This window comes from Cajanus cajan, chromosome 7 (genome assembly GCF_000230855.2).
Source record: "Cajanus cajan strain Asha chromosome 7, NIPB_CcT2T_4, whole genome shotgun sequence".
Taxonomy (NCBI): Eukaryota; Viridiplantae; Streptophyta; class Magnoliopsida; order Fabales; family Fabaceae; genus Cajanus; species Cajanus cajan.
The window spans coordinates 48,412,702-48,434,258 of NC_138523.1; the positions used below are offsets into that span (position 1 = coordinate 48,412,702).

The window sequence follows — 21,557 nt, forward strand, 5'->3', positions numbered from 1 at the left end:
TATAATAAAATAACAATCAAAAGAATAATACTTTATAGTTACATGTTGCATTTCAAAATTAGGTATAACTTTCAATTTTATTTATAAAAACAACAAATTATTATAAAAAAAATTATCACATAATTATTTTTATTTTTGATTTTTTTCCCTTCTTAATCATGGACCTAGAATCAATGGTTTTCTTGTATTGGCCCAATGTTGGCCCTAGTTGTATTGATTTCAAAGTTCTATATATTAGATTTTTCATTTTCACTTTTATTATATACCTTATTAATGAGCCGCTTTCTACAATCCTAATTTTTACATCTTGTTGCGCCGCTTACAAACCCTAGTTTTTTTTTTTGTTTTTTTTTACATCTAGTTGTATCACTTACAAACCCCAATTCTTCATATCTGCACAAAATTGATCCAAATCCATTCTTAATTGTTGGGAAGATTATTGATTATCGAATCATTTCGGGTAATTTTTAATATTTTTAGTAAGAATTGCTTTTTATTGTTTAGATCTATGTATCTCCATTATGGGCAAATATGAATTTCATATGTTTGATATAGAAAAATATGAAACCATAATTATATTTAAAGATTTTATTCAATAGAGATAAATATTCTATGAAAATCAAATTATTTGATTTGATCAATAAGAATATCAATGAATTGATTAGGTCATCAATTTAATAAGAAAATCAATAATCAATTAGGTCACTAGTTTAAGTTTGTATTTCAAAAATCAAAACAAATCGACCAATTATATAGAAAAATCAATAAACTAATCACTTGATCAATTTAAACTAGTGTCACCAAAATCAGATTAATGATTGACTCAAGATATTGAGTCGGTAATCACCCGTTGAACTAGTGAGTCGCTAGATAAACCACATAAACCAATACGTTGTGAAACATATAATTTTATATCAAATATATAATATTAAATTTTACTTTTAAAAGGGTTCATTTGTGTAGTGATTGAGTTTCTATTAAAGACCAAAGGACCTGGGTTCTATTCCTATTAGGTGGAAAACTCTCCTCTTTATTTTGTTAATTTCTTGGTCAATGAGCAAGTCAAGCAAGCATGGATGCGTGGAGGGACTCTGTGGCAGGGACACAATGAGCGTGGGATGTAGTGTGCAAAGAACAGAGTGATAGTGCAGTCAGTGAAAACACAATTTTCAACCAAACTGGACGAGCCACGGCTCAACCTCGAGCTTAGCACATGATGTCATTTCAGGTCAAGTATGTATGGCCAGATCGGTTCTAAGTTCTGTTCTTGGTTCAACTTGGACCAAACAGTCCCGTTAAAAGAAATTGAATCACATATAGGATAAATGATTTTTAAAAAAAAAAAAGACATTATTTTCGTTTCTTAAAAAAATATAACATCAACCTAAAATATTTGTTATTTTCTATATTGTTCTAAATAAAAATTGTTATAATTAATAATTGTTGATGTGTATTGTTGAAACTTAGACTCACTATTATAATATATATGTTTTAAGTTTTGTATATATTTTAAATGTTAAGAAGACATAAAATTATTATTTTTAATTAGTTTTAGTTTTTAATATTATAAAAATATTATTTATGTTTCTTTAAAATAATAATAATACTTTACTACTACTTTAGTCACGGTTATTAATACTTCACTATTATTATTATTATTATTATATATTATTATTATATTAATACTACTTTAATCAATTCATTGATTAGTCTAGATTTTTTTTTTTTTATATTATGATATTGATATAAATATCTATCGGTTTCGTCAAAAATTAGTTGAAACATTGATTATATTGAAACTATCTTAAGGGTTTTTTTATTTATTAAACTTAAGAGTCAAACTTAAGACTTTGAAATTTGATAATCAACTGCAATATCAATCGGATCAATGAATATTATTTTATCAATCTAAATTTAAAAATATCATCGGATGAATAAAAGGTTAAAAATGTGCTAAACCCAATAAAAAGGTGACAAAAATAGTTTTTTATTTTTATTTTATTTTTTCATAAATATTTTTAGAAAAATAAATTTCCCAATATAAAGTTTATGCTTATTTTGTTATTAATATTTTTCATCCAATAGGAAGTGAAAATTTGTCTAGAACCAGAAAAACTATATAAGAACATGAGACAAAATTGGTTTTTGAAAAAGTTTTAAAAATATCTATTATTTTAATTTTATTTTTATATCAATATATTAAGTTAAAAATTTATTTAACTATTTTTCTTAAAAATTTATGCTACTTTATTATTTAAAAGATTATTATTATTTTTTTATATTTGACTCCTTTTAGTCACAATTGATGAGTATTAATGTAGGAATTAATGAATTATAAGCACAGGAGAGAATAAAAGGGAGTAGTGGGCTTTGGATTGTCGTAGTCGTCGAGGTCATATTAAGGGAGAAGGGAGATAGAAAGACGAGGAAAGAGAGAATTTTTTTGTTGTACAACCAAATAACCAATGCTTTTAAAATTGGAATAATCATTAAACTAATAAAGATATTAATTCAACATTCAATATAGTTTGATCATAGTTAGATTAATATTAATAGAATAATAATGATAATTAAATAATATTAAATAAATATAATATCATAATTTTATAATACTAAAAATTAAAATAAAACATCACTTTATAAAACTTTTAACATTCAAAATATACCTAAAAAACATGACAATATTAATTAATAATAACAAATTTACATCTAGAGTAAAAAAAGTCTAATATAAAATAAAATTGAAGTTATAAAAAATTGTAAATTACTATGATTAACTAAATTATATCTTTATAAGAAAATTATTAAAAATAATGGATAAAATAATTTAATTCAGTTTGTAATCCTTATTATATTTTTTATTTAGTATACAAATATTTAAGTAATTTATTTTTAAAAAATTGTTGAATGGTATCAACTCAAACTGATTTTCTACATCGTTTTTCACCATTTTTTTGACCACTTCACACCAATTATAAAATACACTGATTTTTGTAGAGTTAATGGATTGGTCAAATGGTCAATCCGATATTTTTAAAACTATGAAAATAATAAAGAAAATACTCCTATTAAAGGGTTTAGGGTTAATAGTTTAATAAAGTATACCACACTTGCTAAGTAAGCTGCTGTATAGGTAGGTATATATCAACCAACTTTCCGTTTCTACGATTTTGCAATTGACAACAAATCATATTCATTCATTATATATAAAACTGTCTAACTTTGCATTAGGTGCTTGTTGAGATACTAGTGTTAAATAAGCACATGTATTGCAAGATATAATTCATTATGTAGATATAGAACATTAGAAATCAATGTCATCATATGAGTTAAACTTAATGGTTTAGAAGATTTTTTGTCCTATTTTCTATTGTAGGTTTGTTGCTTTAGAAAATCTCATATACTTCAAGGTTCAAATAAATGTTACATATGCCTAATTGAGACCTCCAGTAAGAATGTCAAAAGTTCCTGTAGCTGCTTGTGAAAGGTAAGTTCCCTTCTAATGGAAAATACTCTAAAAGTAGTGCAACATAATAAATTCTAATATTTGTTTGCATATGTAGAAATTTTAGAGTCAAAGTTGAACCAAAACTTGAAGATGATTTGGAGCCTTTACATGCTACACAAGTTCAAGCAAAGCTTGAAGATGATATGAAACCTTTGAATGTTGCACAAGTTCAACCAAAACTTGAAGATGATGTGAAGCCTTTACATGTTGCACAAGTTCAACCAAAACATGGAGATGATTGGAAGCGAAGTTTTTCAGTTTATTCCAAGCCTTTTGAGTTCTACAAGTTACTTCAACAACGTGCTAAAGAAAAAGTACATATATGCTATTATAAATTATATTTTATGTGATTATTTATTATTTTTGTTGGGATATATTGCATGAGTTATAGGACTAATTTTTTTACTAGCATCTATCTCTTGATCTCCTGATTTTCTCTAAAGATAATATTATTGTATGTTGTATTCTAATTCTAATAATATACATTCCTTGTTTTATAGCCATTATTCCTTCATAGATGTTTGGACTACAAGATAAAGGATAAGGCTAAGTGCCAAAAGAGGTAAAATATATAATTTATTATACAATCTTCCTCCTCCTGGTTACTCCTTTTTCTTTGACAGATTTATGTAATTATATTTATTATATGTTATAAGCCCATGTGAATATGCCATGTTCGGTTAAATAATTGTATTTAAGTTGCTAGTTTGTTGTTTACATGTAGAATCTTTTGGTTCAAAGATAAATTAGGATTGGTTTTGGTTAGTAATAGGTATTCTTGTTTAGTTTGAGATGATGTTTTAAGATAGGTGAGATGAAGTTTCTTTAATGTATAGAACTTGTGTGGTAGGATAAAATATGATTGATAGATAACCTTGTCTCTTATAATATGTAGTTAATTAAGAGTTTAATTCCTGATTTGTTTAAATCCTAAGCTCCTTAAATGGATCTTGGTATCTTGAAGGATTAACTCTTAGTTTTCATTTAAAGAATACCTTGGTTTAACAAAAAAAAAATATAACATTTTTTTTCAGTTAAGGTTGAATGTGCTAATTTTTAGGGATTTGAAGTCATACTTTTTATTCTGCCATTGTCTTATTTTCTCTTATAGTTGTGTAGTATAAATATAAACTTTGAGATGCTAATGAGATATCTCATTTGAAAATGTAGGGTTCTAATGACAGTTTTGCTAAGGGACGGCCTAACTAGGTCTTTGCTACCTTTGTTTATCTGTCTGGCAAGGTTGGATCCAAATATTGGAGCCGAAGGGGTAAGAAGGAATAGAGCTTCTTAAGCTAATTATTTTGTATTCCTTATTTAGACTTATTAACTTCTAATTGTATAATTAATAATGCTTTATTCTAATAATATTTCCTGCTGCATAATACTTTTTGTTTTAACTTACCAAAGGCAAAAAAGTATCACGTTCTTCGGATATTCACATTTCATGGTCCCTATGCAATTGAGGGGAAGGCTCAAGTCCAATTTATGCTTCCTGAACGTCATAAGTTAACTGTGGAAGCTAAGTCTGGCAAATATTTTATCTTGATTTTCGCCTCTGGTAAGAATATAATTGTGTGACCCAATTAATTAACATGAAAATATAAATCTCTAATTTATGCTGAACTCCATGTTATAACTATTTACTAGCAGCGGAATCCCCAATTTCATTATCTACTAGAGTTGATGCAAACCTGACGCCTTGGGAGGTGGCTTCTAATGAATGTGAGATATGCTTCAATTATACACATAGAGGCATATTATTATATATTGAATGTTTTGGTAATATAATTTTTTTTCTTCTGTAAATCAAAACGGTTCCCAAAATACCTAGTAGTGTAAATCCCCACCTTTGGTATTGTGAGAAAATAAAATGATTTAATATATATCAAAATATCATTATGCAAGATAACAAGAAGTTTCATAATGGATGATAATATTAGTCTCTTGAAAATCATAAAATTGGACAAGTGATAAGATCTTTTTGCAATGATTTCTCTTACAGATATGTTGATTTATTAGTTTTTTCCAGGAGAATTTCTAATCCTTTAATCTATGCAATAACCTTCTTTTTTTGTCTTAATGAATTTCTTCTTTCATCAAACAAGAAAAAAAGAATATGATATTTTAAAAGCCTCACTACTCATGGATTATTTTTTTTCCCTTTAAAAATATGGTAAATTTGTTATGGAAAAGGGTGATTTTTGAACTTTCATGTATGATCATATCATTCTATTCTATACTTGACAGCTAGGGGTGGAGAAAACTGCTTATATGGAAAAGTACCTTTGGCACAAATTTATCATGCTTGGGATGTGTTTCCGGAATTTGCACCCGAAATTGAGTTTCTAACTGCTGAAAATTGGGTTCCATGTATTTTGACGGTAAGAGATCTAATTATATAGACACATCTATATAATGTCATTTTGATATATTTAAAAGATACTTGTTAGACATACTTTGGACACATGTTTGACATGTCTTTACTGTATCAATCAAAAATTTTCATTTTGTTTTGGACACATCTTTTCACAATTTGAACACTATATAACCTTTGACATTTTTTCAACACAATTTAGACACAAGTCAAGATAGTGAATTAACACCTACTCTTAACTAAATATTTATCCAACACTTCTATTATAATTTTTTTTAAAAGATAATTTATTTCTAAATATTGTAAGAATCGTAACATCATTTTCTATTTTTTGTGAGACTTATTTTTATAGAAATTACTAATTTTAATTTTTTAAAATATATGATTCATCTAAGGATCACGTATATATATATATATATATATATATATATATATATATATATATATATATATATATATATATATATATATATATATAAGCTTAACAACTTCATTAAAGTTGAATTCTGAATTTAGATTTTTGACATGTTAATTATATATCGTATGTCAATGTTCTATATTTTGGACACTCCGTATCCCAGTATCTATGTTTTTGTCGTGTTCGATGTCCTTGTCGGAATTGGTACTACATATAACCCAATATTGTTTTTTTACTTCATTTCTGATGCTCTCTTTTTGTTCTAGTTAAGTATATACTATTTATGGGTACTATTTTTGTCTTACGATTCCTTTCAACCTTTTTATATATATGTTCTTCAGTCTTCACAATTTTGGTAGATGCTCTACTTAACAATTTTTTTTATATGTTGCAGTACTGTTTTCAAAAAAAGAGCAAGAGCATATCAATTCAAGATTCCAAGGATAAGGTTTTTTCTAGCTCCAATTTCATTTGTCATTAAGCAAGAATTCTCACACATAACACCACAAAACAATTCCATAATGGAGAACTTGCATTGACTTCTTGTTTCTTTTATGTTCTTATTGTTCCAATGTTTTATTTTATTTCTATGATCTCCACCTTATATGGAGTGTCTGAGATGTATCACCTTATCCTATGTAATGTGAGACTTAATAATCAAATCATCTACATTGGAATTGGTTTTCATCCAGATGAAAATTGATTTTAGTTTTTGAGAAGTAGGCATGAGTTGTAGATTTTATATCAAGCTTTTCAAGGCCACAAAAAACACCTCAAATACGATTGTAGCCTTAGACATACATTGTCCTTTCATGATGTTGAACACAATTTTTTTTCTATTGTGATTATCAATAGTCTATTTTAAAACTAATTTTCATCAATTATGTCTTTAAGAATAATTGTAAATCTTTTCAATGATGTAAAGAATATCTCAAACGAACCTTCGTATGATATTGTAAACCTATGGTGTTCAATATATAAAACCTAAAATTTCTTACTTTTTCCTATGATATTTACTTGGATGAGAGTGTTCCAACTTGTATTGCCAGTTGCTTGTTTGTTTTCATTTCTTAACAGTTTATGATAAAATAGAGAGAAAATTAGAGATATGATAGGTTCAGTTTGTATTTCTCAACTATTCAACGGAAGTTTATTAAAATAGAAAAAAAAAATACATAAAATATGCACGAATGAAATATGTTTTTATCTTTCTTAAGTTATGACATGTTTCCCTCCTTAGTGCTATGCAATAAATGATTATATATTGTTTCCTTATCTTGAACAGTTTCCAATGGTTGAAAGAAAGTCACTTCCATTGTCGATTTTTGCTAAAGAATTTGGAACCACTGAAAAATATCCCTGTTGGACACATGCAAGAAAAACACTGGCTTTAGCGACATCATCATTATCTCATACCCTTTGGTAAGTTTCATTTTTGTCATAAGCTTCTGTTGAGGATTGCTAAATATGTAAATCTAATGTTTTAGTTATATGTATCTTTAGCTTGATGAGTTATTTTTATATAGTATTATTTTAGCTGTCAAAGCTTGTTCAACAAGCACTTTTATCATCACATAATAAAGTGAGAGAAACAGTGATTGAAAAAGTCATGAATTCCTTTTTTCATTTTTTGGGTATGTCATTTAACTTTCATAAATCATTGGGGGGTTTTCATGAGTGATAGTTCTTTATCTTTATGAAATTTTTTGTTATACTACATTTATTTTTTGGGATTTCCATAACTAAAAGTAATAGCAATTTTTATTCTTTTTGGGGGGTGGTGGGGTTGAACTTTCTTCTAATTTCCATTAAATAAAATTTGGCATATATTTTAACTTATAGCTGCTTGTATGGTTCAGGTTGAAAAAAGGAAATGTAGCATTTAATTACAGGTATATATTACACGTTAGCTTTTTTGTGATAGGATATTTTTCATAGCTTCTTTGTAGGGATGTTTACTTCACTTTTGCCCCCTTTAATTTGTCATTTTTGCTGATAGAAGAAATGATGATCATTTTGCGCTTTTAATCAATTTTGCTTATAAAAAATATTACAGGTATTACAATAATGAGTTTCAGAGAACGGAAGGTAATTATTTTTTCTCATATTTTCATTTTTCCTACTTGGTAGATTAACTAATGTGTTTGCCAAACAAATTAGTTACCGATAAAAAGTCTAAACGTGTCAGAATATTTACATTTATATTAGAATATTATCATTGATGTTAAAATATATAAAAATGTTATAAGGTTTGAGTTGAATGTCGCGTTAAGTTCACTTGTGATTTGCCTGTGACTGTATGATAGAAATCTTCTAATTTTTTACCCTCCTTTTATCCTCAATAAGAATTATGATGTATGTTTAAAAGGTTAACTCAATTTTATAAAATCCACTTTTTCATGTCAACACTTGCATTCCAATCTACGTCGTATAAATGTTGGGATCAGGCAACGATATGTTGCAGGGAATTAGGTCGTTAATCTTAGCCCAATACCTCGTTTTTACATTTTCAAAGAAGTCTCTTTGAAAATAATGTCATCCTAGTTTATCACGTTTTCGAATAAATGCATATAATTTTTGCTTTCTACTAGCTTTTTCCATGGAATTGAGCCAAGTGAAGCACACAATTTTTATTCCCATGTAGATGCTGAATAATAATTACTCAAAGGTGACTTTTTGTTATATAAAGTGATTCCATTGTCTAAGTTTCATTCACAATTTCACTTACATTGAAAATCGTCTTCCTATAATAGAAATTGTGTTGTAATGGGAGAATCGCTTATGTTAGTAAAATAGTAGATATACCCTAAATAAAGGAAATGTTCTTTACGGGAAAAGAAGTTTTATATATACTTCAATTGACTCATTTCCATGGTGAAAGATGATAGAGAGCAAGAAATATTTGCATTTATTTGAAAACTTGATAAACTAGGATGACATTTGATAGAGAACAATTAGGTAGGGAGGTTCTTCTCACTAATAATTTGGTCTTTTTCCTGCGGGTGTTGCTGAAGTCTTGGTGGCTCTGTTTGGCTAGGTTTGACTTGGTTTATTTGTAATAAGATGAGAGCTTAATAGCTTTAGCTTAGCAAAATAGTTGTAACAGTAACAATCATATTGGAATATTAGCATTAATGCTATTAATCATGTCAATTATATTTATGTTAATTTGATTAGAATAATGATTTTCTGATTATTAGGCTGAAGATTAGTTTCTCTATAACTGAGTAGTTTATATTGACTGAGAGCTTTGAATGCAGTTACTTCAGATTTCACCTGTGCACTTTGTTCGGTGCGATGTGCAACATACAAGGTTAAGACTACATACTTTTGAGTACTGAATTAAATCTCTACATTTATGAATGTGATGATAAATAATATATATAAACCTGTTTTTAATGTTTAGGGCTTAAGATGCCACCTAACATCTTCGCACGATCTTTTTGATTATGAATTTATGGTAAGTAATCTTCTTCAAAACTCTTGCTACCTTTCTAATCACTGTTGTAGTAAGTCATGGTTTTTTCAAATATGCAGGATTCGGAGGAATTTCCATCTGTTTATGTGTCTCTGAAGACCAATATCTGGAGAGATGAGGTCAGAACAGTTTCACCTCAATTTTTGTAAATATTAATATCAAATTGGTTTTGAATTTTTCGTTTATTGTTGCCTTATTCTTGTTGGAAATATTAATCTTATTCTTCCATTTGAGATCTCTAAAGTTTTGTGGCTTATTAGATTATGTGATTATATCCATCTATATGTCCATACTTTTTTGTGTTTGCTCATGAAACTTACTAATTAATTTTTCTTCAGATTATTGGACGCAAGATTAATCCAAGGACACAAACTTTTTTATACTGGTAAGCCATTTAATTTGAAATTTGTGAGTTTTGGTGCATATAGATACATGTTATGAAGTAAAATGATTAAATGAAAATATCTAAATGCAGTGCCAAGCCACTCAAGCGAAGAGAGCCAAGGAATGAAGCAAATGAAATCCCAAATCCTTAGTCCTAATCCCTAAATCGTGCTTTAGTTGTTCTCTCTCAGTTGTGCTTTTATTACCATTACCATAAATTTGCTAAGGATAATATGGTTCTTGACTCCATCCTGTTAGTGTTCGAAATTATGCTAACATACCTTTTTTTTTTTTTTTTTTTAAATTCTTGGCATCAAAATTAGACAGGAATTGAATTGCCAGGCCCATATTACAGTTTAAGATTTCAATTTAATGAATTTAGGTTTACAGACATTTTTTGGGCTATAGAATATAACCTTTTCGTGCATTGAGATACTGTAGTTTTAGAAAAATGGCAGACAATCCTAATCTGGATATATGTCCTTATAGCTTTGTGGCCTTAAAATAATTAATATTAAAAAATTTAATAAATTTAATATTATTTCATTTATAAATTAACTGCTAAATAATACTACACTACACATTGATAAATATTTGTGGCTTATTAATATTAAAAATTTCTTAACTTCAAACCCTAAAATTAAATTTTTTTGGGTTAGCGTTTAGGAAAAACCCTAAAACCTGGATTTAGGAAAACCTTCAATTTTCAAAAGTTGATTTAGGACAAACTAAACCCTCAACCTTAATCCAAACCCAAAAATTACTTTTCTTAACTTAAACCACAATTTTTTTAAAAAAATATTAACTTAAACCCTAAAATTACTTTTTTAAAATTCTCAAATCCCAAACCATTTTACAAAAAAGCTTCTTTCAAACTATTTTTCTTTGTAAACAAACAAGCTTCTTTCAAACTATTTTTCTTTGTAAACAAACAAGCTTCTTTCGATCTTCTTTCAAACTATTTTTTTTTTTGTAAACAAACTATTTTTCTTTGTAAAACTTCTTTCAAACTATTTTTCTTTGTAAACAAACTATTTTTCTTTGTAAAAGGAAATCCTACTGTAGTTTATCTCAGCAAAAGATAAAAGCCATGCAACCTGTTCACACTAAAACTAAAAATACCGTTAATTTATTTCAGAGAATATTTTTTTTTTTCATCAGCAGAAGACTAAAAACCATGCAACCTGTTCAAACTAAATTAAAATTAAAAATCACAGAAAACCATTTTTTCTTTGTAAAAAGAAATCCTACCGTTATTTTATTTCCGAGAGAATATATTTTCTATTATCAGCATAAGACGAAAATTTATATAGATAATTAATGAAGATACAATGGGTAACCAAGCCCATATATCCCATACATAAGTAACTTTTTACTCATTACAACACAAATAATTTTTAATAATATTTAAAAAATATTACCTAATTATGTATAAATATTTATAAAATTTTTAACAACTTAAAATTTATTTATTTTAAATATAATTATCAGTTATTATATTTTTATGCCTTCTAAGCTTCTAGGAATTTTTTAAAAGAAAGTTGAAGACATTTTTAATTAATCTCTACTAATTATTTATCAAATTTCAAAATTCATTTATCTTAAATATATCTTAAATATAATTATATGATTATATATATTTTTTATGCATCATTTATCTATTCGATGTGAAACTTTAATTATAGGTAATAATTAGAAATGAGAGAAATATTTTTTTTATTTGATGTGGAACTTTAATTTTAGAACCAATTAGAAAAAATAATGTTAAAATAAAAAATATTACTTATATGTAGTAACATTTTTCAAAAAAAATATTGTAAAATAACTAATATAACATTTTTTTATTCGATATAGAACTTTGATTTTGCTTTAAGAGAGTTGACTGAATCTATTTATAAACTTAAGACACGAAAGATAAAATATAAACTAAAGTACTTAAATGCTCCTTCAGTCAAGTATAGTTTTCCACCATACATTTACCCTGTCACAGGGCACATGACTAGACTTAAAGCGAATTCTTTTGTGATAAGGTTTGCAGGAATTCTTATTTTCTTTTGTTTTTGTGATAAGGTTTACAGGCATCCTTATCTTCTTATTTCAATCTTCTTTTTTTTCTCCACTTTTTTTTATTTGGAGACTAATATTTCTTCATTTTCCTCGGCTTCTTGCATCTCGGAGGATCCTGCCATGGATTGGTTATCTGTTGGAGTTTGTTGCCCAAAATTTCCGTTTGCTTCATAAATCTCTTTATGCCTTTTTTCTTTTTGGAAGAGTTGAACTAATTTATTATTGTTCTCCATTGGGAAAGGTATGAAAAGCTTCCCATTTTTTGGAGGTAAATACAATTTTGTATAATGGATTTCTTTGATAAGGTTGTATTCTGCTTCGTCAATTTCAAAGAAAAACCATTGATATCTCATGACTTAAGCTCGGTATAACACTACAAGAAAAATGTAAATTTTCGATGGAAAATTTTCGACAGATATAGATCCGTCGAAAATTTCCGACGGATTTATACTCCGTCAGAAATTTCTGACGGAAAAATAAATTCGTCGAAAATTTCCACGGAAACTTTCCGACAGAATATTCCGTCAGAAATTTTCGATGGATTTATTTTTCCGACGGAATTTTTCGTCAGAAATTTCTGACAGAATTTTCCGTCAGAAATCTTATTTTTAATTCTTATTTTTAATTTCTTTTTTTAATTTATTATTTTTAATTTCTTATATATATTTGTAGTATTAAAAATTTTATATATCTTTTAAAGGTATAAATATATATTATAATTATTTATTACAAGTTTTTTATATCTACGATTAGTATTAAAGATGAAAATAAATTAGGTCATACTATATTTTATTATAATTTACTTGATTTGAACCTAACTTTCTTTAAAAATATATATTTTAAGTATGACTTATTTATCTATCATAGACAATTTTTAAATGTTTGGGTAGAACTACAATTATAAAGATTTATTTTATAATAATTTAATACTATTAAAAATATAAAAATAAATATGTTAAATTTATAAAAACAAAGTTTAATTTATTTATGATATAAATATGTTTTTAATATCTAATATATATTTTTAGATGATAATTTATTTTAAAATATATCTTATAATAACAATTCTAAATGGAACATAAATCTTATGATTTTTCTTATTTTAATTTTTTTAATCAATGTTTACAAAGTGGGCCAAAACTGATTTGGCAGTGATGTGGCATAGAGGGTTGCTTAAGCAACTTCCATTGCAGATGCTCTAAGATCTTCTCCTATGATACTGGTTTTATTAAGCCTATCAATGATTTGTTAATTAGTATCAAAAGTTATAACTTTATTAATTTTTAAACAATTATAACAATCAATATCCATTTATATTAAAAGATAACTCATAATAACTACCAACGTTACTATGGTTATTAGTGTCTAAGGATAAAGATTTAGAATTTTTATAAACTTGAACTTCCGTTTCTTTAATCTTACAACTACTAGTGATTTCGCAAGACACTCAATATTGTTTATCCTCAATATTGTTTATAGGGGTATCACCATCCTTAACTCGTAACTCTAATGCAAGTTCATTTAAGATGTTGGTGACATTTGTACATTATTAGACCTATTTTCAGTTATTATAAAATATTTTTCTTTCGGTGAATCAAGACAGAGTCCAGGCATCCATAATCCAACAATGTTTTTTATTCATGGCCATGTCTTCAAAAGCTATACAAGCCTAAAATTTTTCCAGAACAAGCTTGGCTTTTCTGAATAAAAACTTGATCTTGAAAAGACATTTTTCATTAGTTATTTCCTTGCATAACGGAGTTTCCTCCGGGCATTCGAATTTTCAGTTGAAACAACTTTGAACCAATACATATGTACCTGCTACAATTTGAGGATCTTTATGATTTGAGGATCTTTATGAACCTTCATCAGAAATTTTTGTATCACCAATTTTTTTTTTTTTGAGATTTAATTCATTTGTTAATGTTGGATTTTGTCTTGCAGCCTCTTGATTTTGAAAAATAATTAATATAACATTTTTTTTATTTGATATAGAACTTTAATTTTAAAAATAATTGAAAATAATAATATTAAAATAAAAATATTATTCATCTATAGTAATATTTTTCAAAATAATATTATAAAACAATCTATTTATTTAAAATATTTTCAAAATAATAATATAAAATAATTTATTTATTTAAAATATATAATAACGTTTTAATAAATGTAAGATTTCAAAATAATGTTATAAAATAATCTATTTATTTAAAATATATATAATAACGTTTTAATAAATGCAAGAAAGAAAACGTTGTTAAAAATGTAGTAGTGACCTGAACCTTTAGCCCCCATAAATAAAGAATAATCCCACTCAACAAAAGTTGAGTTCTCTCACTCAACACAAGTTGTGTTTCTCACTCCATATATATATATATATATATATATATTTTACCTTTTATAGCCTTTGACCAAAAAGTTATCTAACATCTAACTTACCATATATACATCAATTTTGACTGATTCCAAAAAGCTTCACCAACGTCTTCATTCACCATGATTTAATGATAGAAGAAACTAAAAAAGTGATCGTGAGATCACTTCACTCTCCACATTTTTATAATTAATTTTATTTAAAAATTCTCCCTCCATAATTTAATATTTTCAAGCATACATATGACAACAACCTAAAAGAAAGTGGGAAACAAAAAGGCCATACGAAATTATAAAACAAGGAAGCTAAATCATAAAATGGACATTGAAAATACAGAAAAAAAAGATTCTAATTCTTGAATAGTGGCTAGCACATTGCACTGAAAAGACATTACAACAAGTGATGACGAGTTTCACACCACAAAACAATAAACGAAAACACAAATAAAAATATAACTAGACAAAGAAAGAGAGAGAACGGATATGATGGCGTGCATGCGGGTGCAGGATTAAGAAGCCTGTTCTCCAGTGATTTGCTGCTGTCCGTAGTCTTTGATCTCACGCGCCTTCTTGACGAGCTTGTGACGCGCCGTGTCCAATGGATGCTTGCCAGTGATGTACCTGTAGATCCACGCTAGCACCGTGATCGCGGCCACACCGAATCCGCCAGAGGCCAAGAACCCTAGGCTCAACAGCGCCACTGCCATAACCGCAGGGACAAGAACCGGACTGAATATAACAAACAGCGGCGTGACGACGGTGAGAGCAACAACGGTGCCGGCAAGGATGAGCGCGGCCACTATCAAGAGGGAGCCACCGGCGGTGACGGCGGTGGCCGCCTTGACGACCTGGGTGGAGCGGCTTTGTTGGTGTGGGTCATTTTGGTAAGAGAAGAAGGGTCGTTGATTTTGGTGTTGGTAGTGAAGCTCAGCCATGGAGATTGATGGGAATGAATGAAGAAGTGAATTAGGGTTAGGGTTTGAGGGAGGTATAAATGGGGAAGTGGGGGAGTGGTGGCAGCACCTGAGGGTGTTGTGTGGCACGTGTTCAAAGCTTTCCATGCAAGGCTTGCATGCACATTTGTGTCTGCGTTTCGTGACACGATACCTATTTTTCTGCCTCCATGTGTTTTGGACCAAAGATACGAGGCCACCATGTGTAACTACATTAACTCATTACTCATGCATGTCTTTTCGTAACACCAAACAAAATGTTTTAATATGCATAATGTGTGTAGTTCAATTGTAGGTTTCCATTTTTTTAACTGTAATTTAACTTTTTCTTGCAAAATCCTCGAACTAATTAATTACTTTGTTTATCAAATGAATTTTATATTTCAAATACTACTTCAAAAGGGTGAAGCCAAATCAAACGGAATTTATTGGAGGTAGACAGGAAATGGATGGAGTCATATGGAGATCATAAGCCAATGGAAATACAGTATATTTTAGTACTCACAAACAAAAATACTAAATTAATTTCATCCTCACGCTGCACGACAACCAGACAACTAAGAATAATTGTCTACGTATTAAGTTTTATTATAATATCAAAATTTTAAAATAAATGAATTACTAAGCATATGTGCTTATTATCTAGATTCAGTAGTTTAATCAGTGTTTTTGCTTAATCTCAAAATCTTATATTTGAATCTTAAATTTGATTAAAAAATAATTTTAATAAATATTTTTAGGGTTTAATAAAAATGTTAGATTTAAGTTTTTAAAAGAATCTATTTATTTAAAAAAGTTGAAATTTACAAAAAAAAGTTTGATAGACCAATTTATTTATGTATGATACGATAATAAAAATAATATATATATATAATAATATTATTAATATAATTAAATAAATAAATTTATAATATAAAAATTTAAATTATTAATATCTTTTTACATTTTTATTACATTCAAATGTTTTACATTCTTTGTTCGTACAAAATTTAGAATTTAGGATTTATATCTTTGTTTATCTTTTTTTTTTCCTATTTTCATGATTGATAATTTAGAATACTTTAAATGTGATATAAGAAATATTTATAATTTTATATTTATAATTTTTTAATAAGATAATATTCTACATTACAGTTTGCGCATGAGTTTACACTAATGTAAATGGATATGTATGAGTTGTCTCTCAATTAGTTTTATATTTTTTATTTTAAATTCTAAATTTTAATAACAATAGAATAAACTAATGTTTTATTATATAAATTAAAAAAGACTTATCATGTAAATAAAACCAAGGCTTGCATATGTATTTAAAAATATAATTGTTGACTTATTTAAAATTTTAAAAAATAGTATCTCCAATTATATAAAAATTATAATATATAATATATATATATATATATATATATATATATATATATATTATAAAAATGGCAATTATAAATCAAGGTCATCCAAATTTTATAAAAATGTTTACATTGAACTTCGATTAATTAGTGATTACATAATCATTGAAAAATTATGCGTAATTTTTCTTTTAATTTAACTAATTAATATATTTATTTGATATGTTTATTCAAATATACTAAAATTCAAAAGCTAAGAGCGGAAACTTATACTGGCAGGATGGAAAAACATTCGTGTAGGATGTGACCAACACTGCTCGTTTCATTATGAAATAGGAGATATTAGAAATATTATTACGTATAATTATTATGTTATTTGAGTGATACGTATAATTATTATAGTATTTATAAAATTATTAATTGATTATGTTATGATCATGGTATTAATTTTCTTTCTTTTAATTTTGATATAAAATCGTTAAATGATTACTGTCGATTGGCTGTAAATTGTAAGTTTTTAATTATTATTTTTTAGCAATAATTATTTATTTATATGGTATTTTATATGTGTTGTAAGACTCTCAAGAGTTGGGTTAGTTTTGATGATCTTTAGTCAAAAGTCCAATTGACCTGAAAGAGAGGTAATATATAAGGTTTCTTCTAAAAACTAAGCCTCATAAATTCAATTTCTTAAAGACCTTAAAAAGAAAGTAGAGTGAGAAGCATAAAAATTCTAAAACTTCTACTTCTTCCTTTTAAATCTCTTGAAGGCGTGAGAGATTCCTTTGATTCTCAGTATGGTGAGCCAAAACATTCAGAGATTGAGAATCTAAGTTGGGTGGTTGCATGCGGAACTTGTGGAAGCTCGGAAGTTCATCTTCTCCTTCCTGCTTCATATTATTGCTTGGAATTAGGTAAGTGAAGCTAGGCTTGACACTTGCTGAATTGTTGGATTGTATGTGCTTAGATTTCTTTGAATTCTTGGTTGTTTGACAAATTTGAAGTGAAATTTTGGTGCATGTTGAGCTTTTGGTGTTTTGAGTTTATGGGGTGAATTTGGTGAGTGATGCAAGTTGAGTTGCATGTGTTATTTGAACCTGGAATTGAGTTGTGAATGATAAGTAGAAGTTGTTAGATGCATTGCATGCTTGGTTCTTCTGAATTTTAGGTCTTAGGGTGCAATCTTTGTGATCTACAAGTATAGGTTTCTAATGTTGTGTCAGACACACCTTCATGGCACCAAATGTAGTTCCAACCATAGGTTTCTATATCGTTCACCGCGTGTAGGATTGATGGTGTTAGGTATGAGTAGATAGATTTGTCTCGGGTTGGAATGACGTCAAACGTGATTTGAATATGTCAAGCGTGAGAACACTGGAAAGTTTTTGACTTGGTGATACTGGGTCCCAATTGGATGGCGCCAAGCGTGATCAAGGAAAAGGCTTTTTGCCTAAACAATTTTAGGTGCCAGTAAGGTGACATCGAGTGAGTCAAGTAGAGGCTCTTTACTTGATATGAGGCTAGGCGTGGATTTTTCCGAGTTAGGTGTGAAGTCTCAAGGGTTCCCTACCTCAGTCACCCCAGGCACGGATTAAGTGGTGTCGAACGTGGGCGAGACAGAAAGCTCCTTGTCTTAGTGGTGTCGAGCGCGAGGTAAGTTGCGTTAGATGCAAGTTGTTTTGATGATACATGTTTGATGGGTGAATTGGTGAACATGAATAAAGTATGTGAATTTATTATATGTTGTATGATGTATGAGGATGATGAGCATTAATATGCTATGTATGATTGGTATGTTATAGTTGCATGATTGAGATGTTGAATAAGCATTGGCATGTGATACTTATGTAGTTGAAACGGTGATGAGCATTGATATGTTATAAATTGCATTCTTGGAGTGTGAATAAGCATTGGTATGCTATTATTGAATAAGCATTGAACATTGGTATGCTAGTCTTGGATGAGTTGTATAGCATTGGTATGCTAGTTATAATTGGTGTGAATTGATCTCTATGTGCATTGACTTGGGATAATATATATAGATAATATATGTTGAGACGTTGATGCTGAGAATGTTGTAGGCATTAAAGCATGATGATTGACTTCGGATTAAAGGAAAGGGTATTGCTTGAAAGCTATAATCTTGTTTTGATGCTTTGAGAGGCTAATTGTTGAAAACCCTATTTGAGTAGATGTGAATTTCTTGGAGTGACTTTGTTGAGTGTCCTCTAAGTCCTTAATCAATGTGGAGTAAAATATGAAGTCAAGGGCTACAATCCTTAATTGATTATTGGAAAGGTTGTGTTGTTTCTTGCGGATAATTAGTAGACTAATTCTATATGTGACTTGATAATGCGTGCTAAGGTTGTGGTATGCTGATACCCAACTATATTAGTCTTAACTGTGAAATCAGAATCTCCTAACATAAGTGGTGACACTTGATAAATCAGAGGTAGGGATTGATATCCCATTTTAGCTATTGATCCAACAAATGCATTGAATAAGAAAGTGATTAGGTTGGTTCTGTAGGGTCAAGTCACATAGAATACTCATGTATGCTAGGAGATATTCATAGGTAAAATGCATAACAACACATTAGTGAGGTGTATGCATATGATGTGTTGTTGATTGGTGTGTTTATATGCATTAGTTAGATATCTTATTGTATGATATTTACTTAGTGTGAGTTTGACTGCTTAGTGTGTAGCTTTCAAACTGGTTGCTATTTTAAGGATTGTTGTTATGGATGACAATGGGGCAGGACAAATATAGGTTTCCCTATACCTGTCCCCGTCCTTATTACTGTACCCTATACCCATCCTCATCCCCATATTTAACTAGTATGAAATATGTGTCCTCATCTTTGTACTCGTCAAATATTAGGTATACTTGTATCTATCCCCTACCTGTCCAAAAATTAATTAAATACTATTTTTTTGCAATAATATATAAAAAATAAGAACTTCAACATAAAATAATAGTTAAAAAATTACATTATTTAAACTTTATTTGACATAAATTAAACAATAAAATAAGAAATTACATAAATATTAAGTAAATTCTAAAAAAAATAATTTAAATATTTATAAATTTTAAGTGAATATAGATACGGGTACGAGGTAGGTATGCACATATCCATCTCCATCCTCGTACGCTATATAATAAATTGGGTATTACCTATACTCGTACTCATGTCCAATCAAATCAGGTATTCCCCATTAAAGTCGTTGCAAGTTCGTGCATTACCCATAGATACGAGTTTACATGCCATCCTTAATTGTTGTATGATGTGAGCCTTGTGTTGTTGGTTTGAATGTTTACATGTAGGTGGGTAGTATAGATGTTTTTATTCCTATACTTGCTTGATTCTTTTGAAATCTAGCTTACCCTTACTTTTGTTCCATGTGGTGTGACTGCGATGATCATATTTGATATGAGAGTAGACTAAAGATGAATTACAAAGGATTGTAGTAGAGGTCATTAGGTGGATGGTGATGTTATTGGATATTTTGAGCTACTCCCTTTTATGGGAGTTGTATAGTAGTGCTTGACAAACACTTACGGTCGTAGTTTACTTTTTTGGATTACTATATATATATATATATATATATATATATATATATATACATATGGTTTATATGTGTATAGTTGATTTTTTATGCATGTTATACATATATTACATATTTAGTGAATGTATGATCCTAAGTAGTAGATTTTTCGTTGTTAGTCGATGATTTCATAAAGTGTAATGGTTATGATGAGTCGTTACACTGACTATCGTGTACAATTATTATATTATTTGATTGATATTAATATTAATGAGATATTATTTTGATATACTATTTTTGATATATATTTGTCTAGGAATAATTTATTTATTTATTTATTCATTTTTTGATATATTAATGATTAATAATTATTAAAATATTTAGGTCCAATTTTTTTATATTAATTTTGATATATTTGTTTTAATATAATATATAAATATTGGCATGAATTATTGGATGCAAATTTTATATGTGCAAAATATAGTAGTTATTAGTATTAATTTTTTTTGGATAAATTGATTAATTATGTATTAATTTATTTTATTTGTATAATAACATTTATATAAAAAAAAATTGGAGGAAGAGAGTTTTGGAGGGAAGGTAGTTATTGCATAACTTTTTCATTTATATTATTAATTATATTATTATCTATACCTATTATAATGAGGATACCTTGTTTTCGAGAATATAATTTTTGGACTATGTTGTCCTTAAGTTTTTAAATAATAAAAATATCTATATTTATTATAAAAGGGATATATTGTTTTCATATGCACAATTTTTTAATTATTTTATTCTTAAATTTTAAATAATAAAAATAATACTAAAAATTAATTAGACCCAAGACTCAAATTCGAGACCTTAAAATTCAAAAATTAAATACAATATTAGTTAATTTAATAAATATTAATAATCTTTAAATACCTTTAATCAAATATAAAAACACAAAAATATATCAATCTTATTAATAATAGATAACATATATGGTCAATATTTATTGAATTCACTAGAGTTGTACTTGATCCTTGAAATTCAAGATTTTGAATTTGAGTCATAAATGTGTAAGAATAAATAATTTTTAATATTATTTTTTATTTTAAAATTTAAA

At 27.7% G+C, this 21,557-nt stretch overlaps 1 protein-coding gene and 2 long non-coding RNA genes across 3 annotated transcripts; 2 read left to right on the forward strand and 1 right to left on the reverse strand.

Moving 5' to 3' along the window:
* The first annotated feature begins 4,699 nt into the window (after positions 1-4,699).
* Positions 4,700-8,142, forward strand: LOC145949457 (uncharacterized). Its single transcript, XR_014427658.1, has 3 exons — positions 4,700-5,892; positions 6,698-6,751; positions 7,589-8,142. It is a non-coding gene; the product is annotated as an uncharacterized LOC145949457 (long non-coding RNA).
* A 170-nt stretch (positions 8,143-8,312) lies between these two features.
* On the forward strand, positions 8,313-11,051 carry LOC145950185 (uncharacterized). Its single transcript, XR_014428292.1, has 3 exons — positions 8,313-9,900; positions 10,120-10,166; positions 10,257-11,051. It is a non-coding gene; the product is annotated as an uncharacterized LOC145950185 (long non-coding RNA).
* A 3,886-nt stretch (positions 11,052-14,937) lies between these two features.
* Positions 14,938-15,582, reverse strand: LOC109804961 (oleosin Ara h 11.0101). Its single transcript, XM_083059926.1, has one exon. The coding sequence runs from the start codon at positions 15,538-15,540 to the stop codon at positions 15,115-15,117; it is 426 nt and encodes a 141-aa protein (XP_082916052.1). The 5' UTR covers positions 15,541-15,582; the 3' UTR covers positions 14,938-15,114.
* Positions 15,583-21,557: the final 5,975 nt, after the last annotated feature.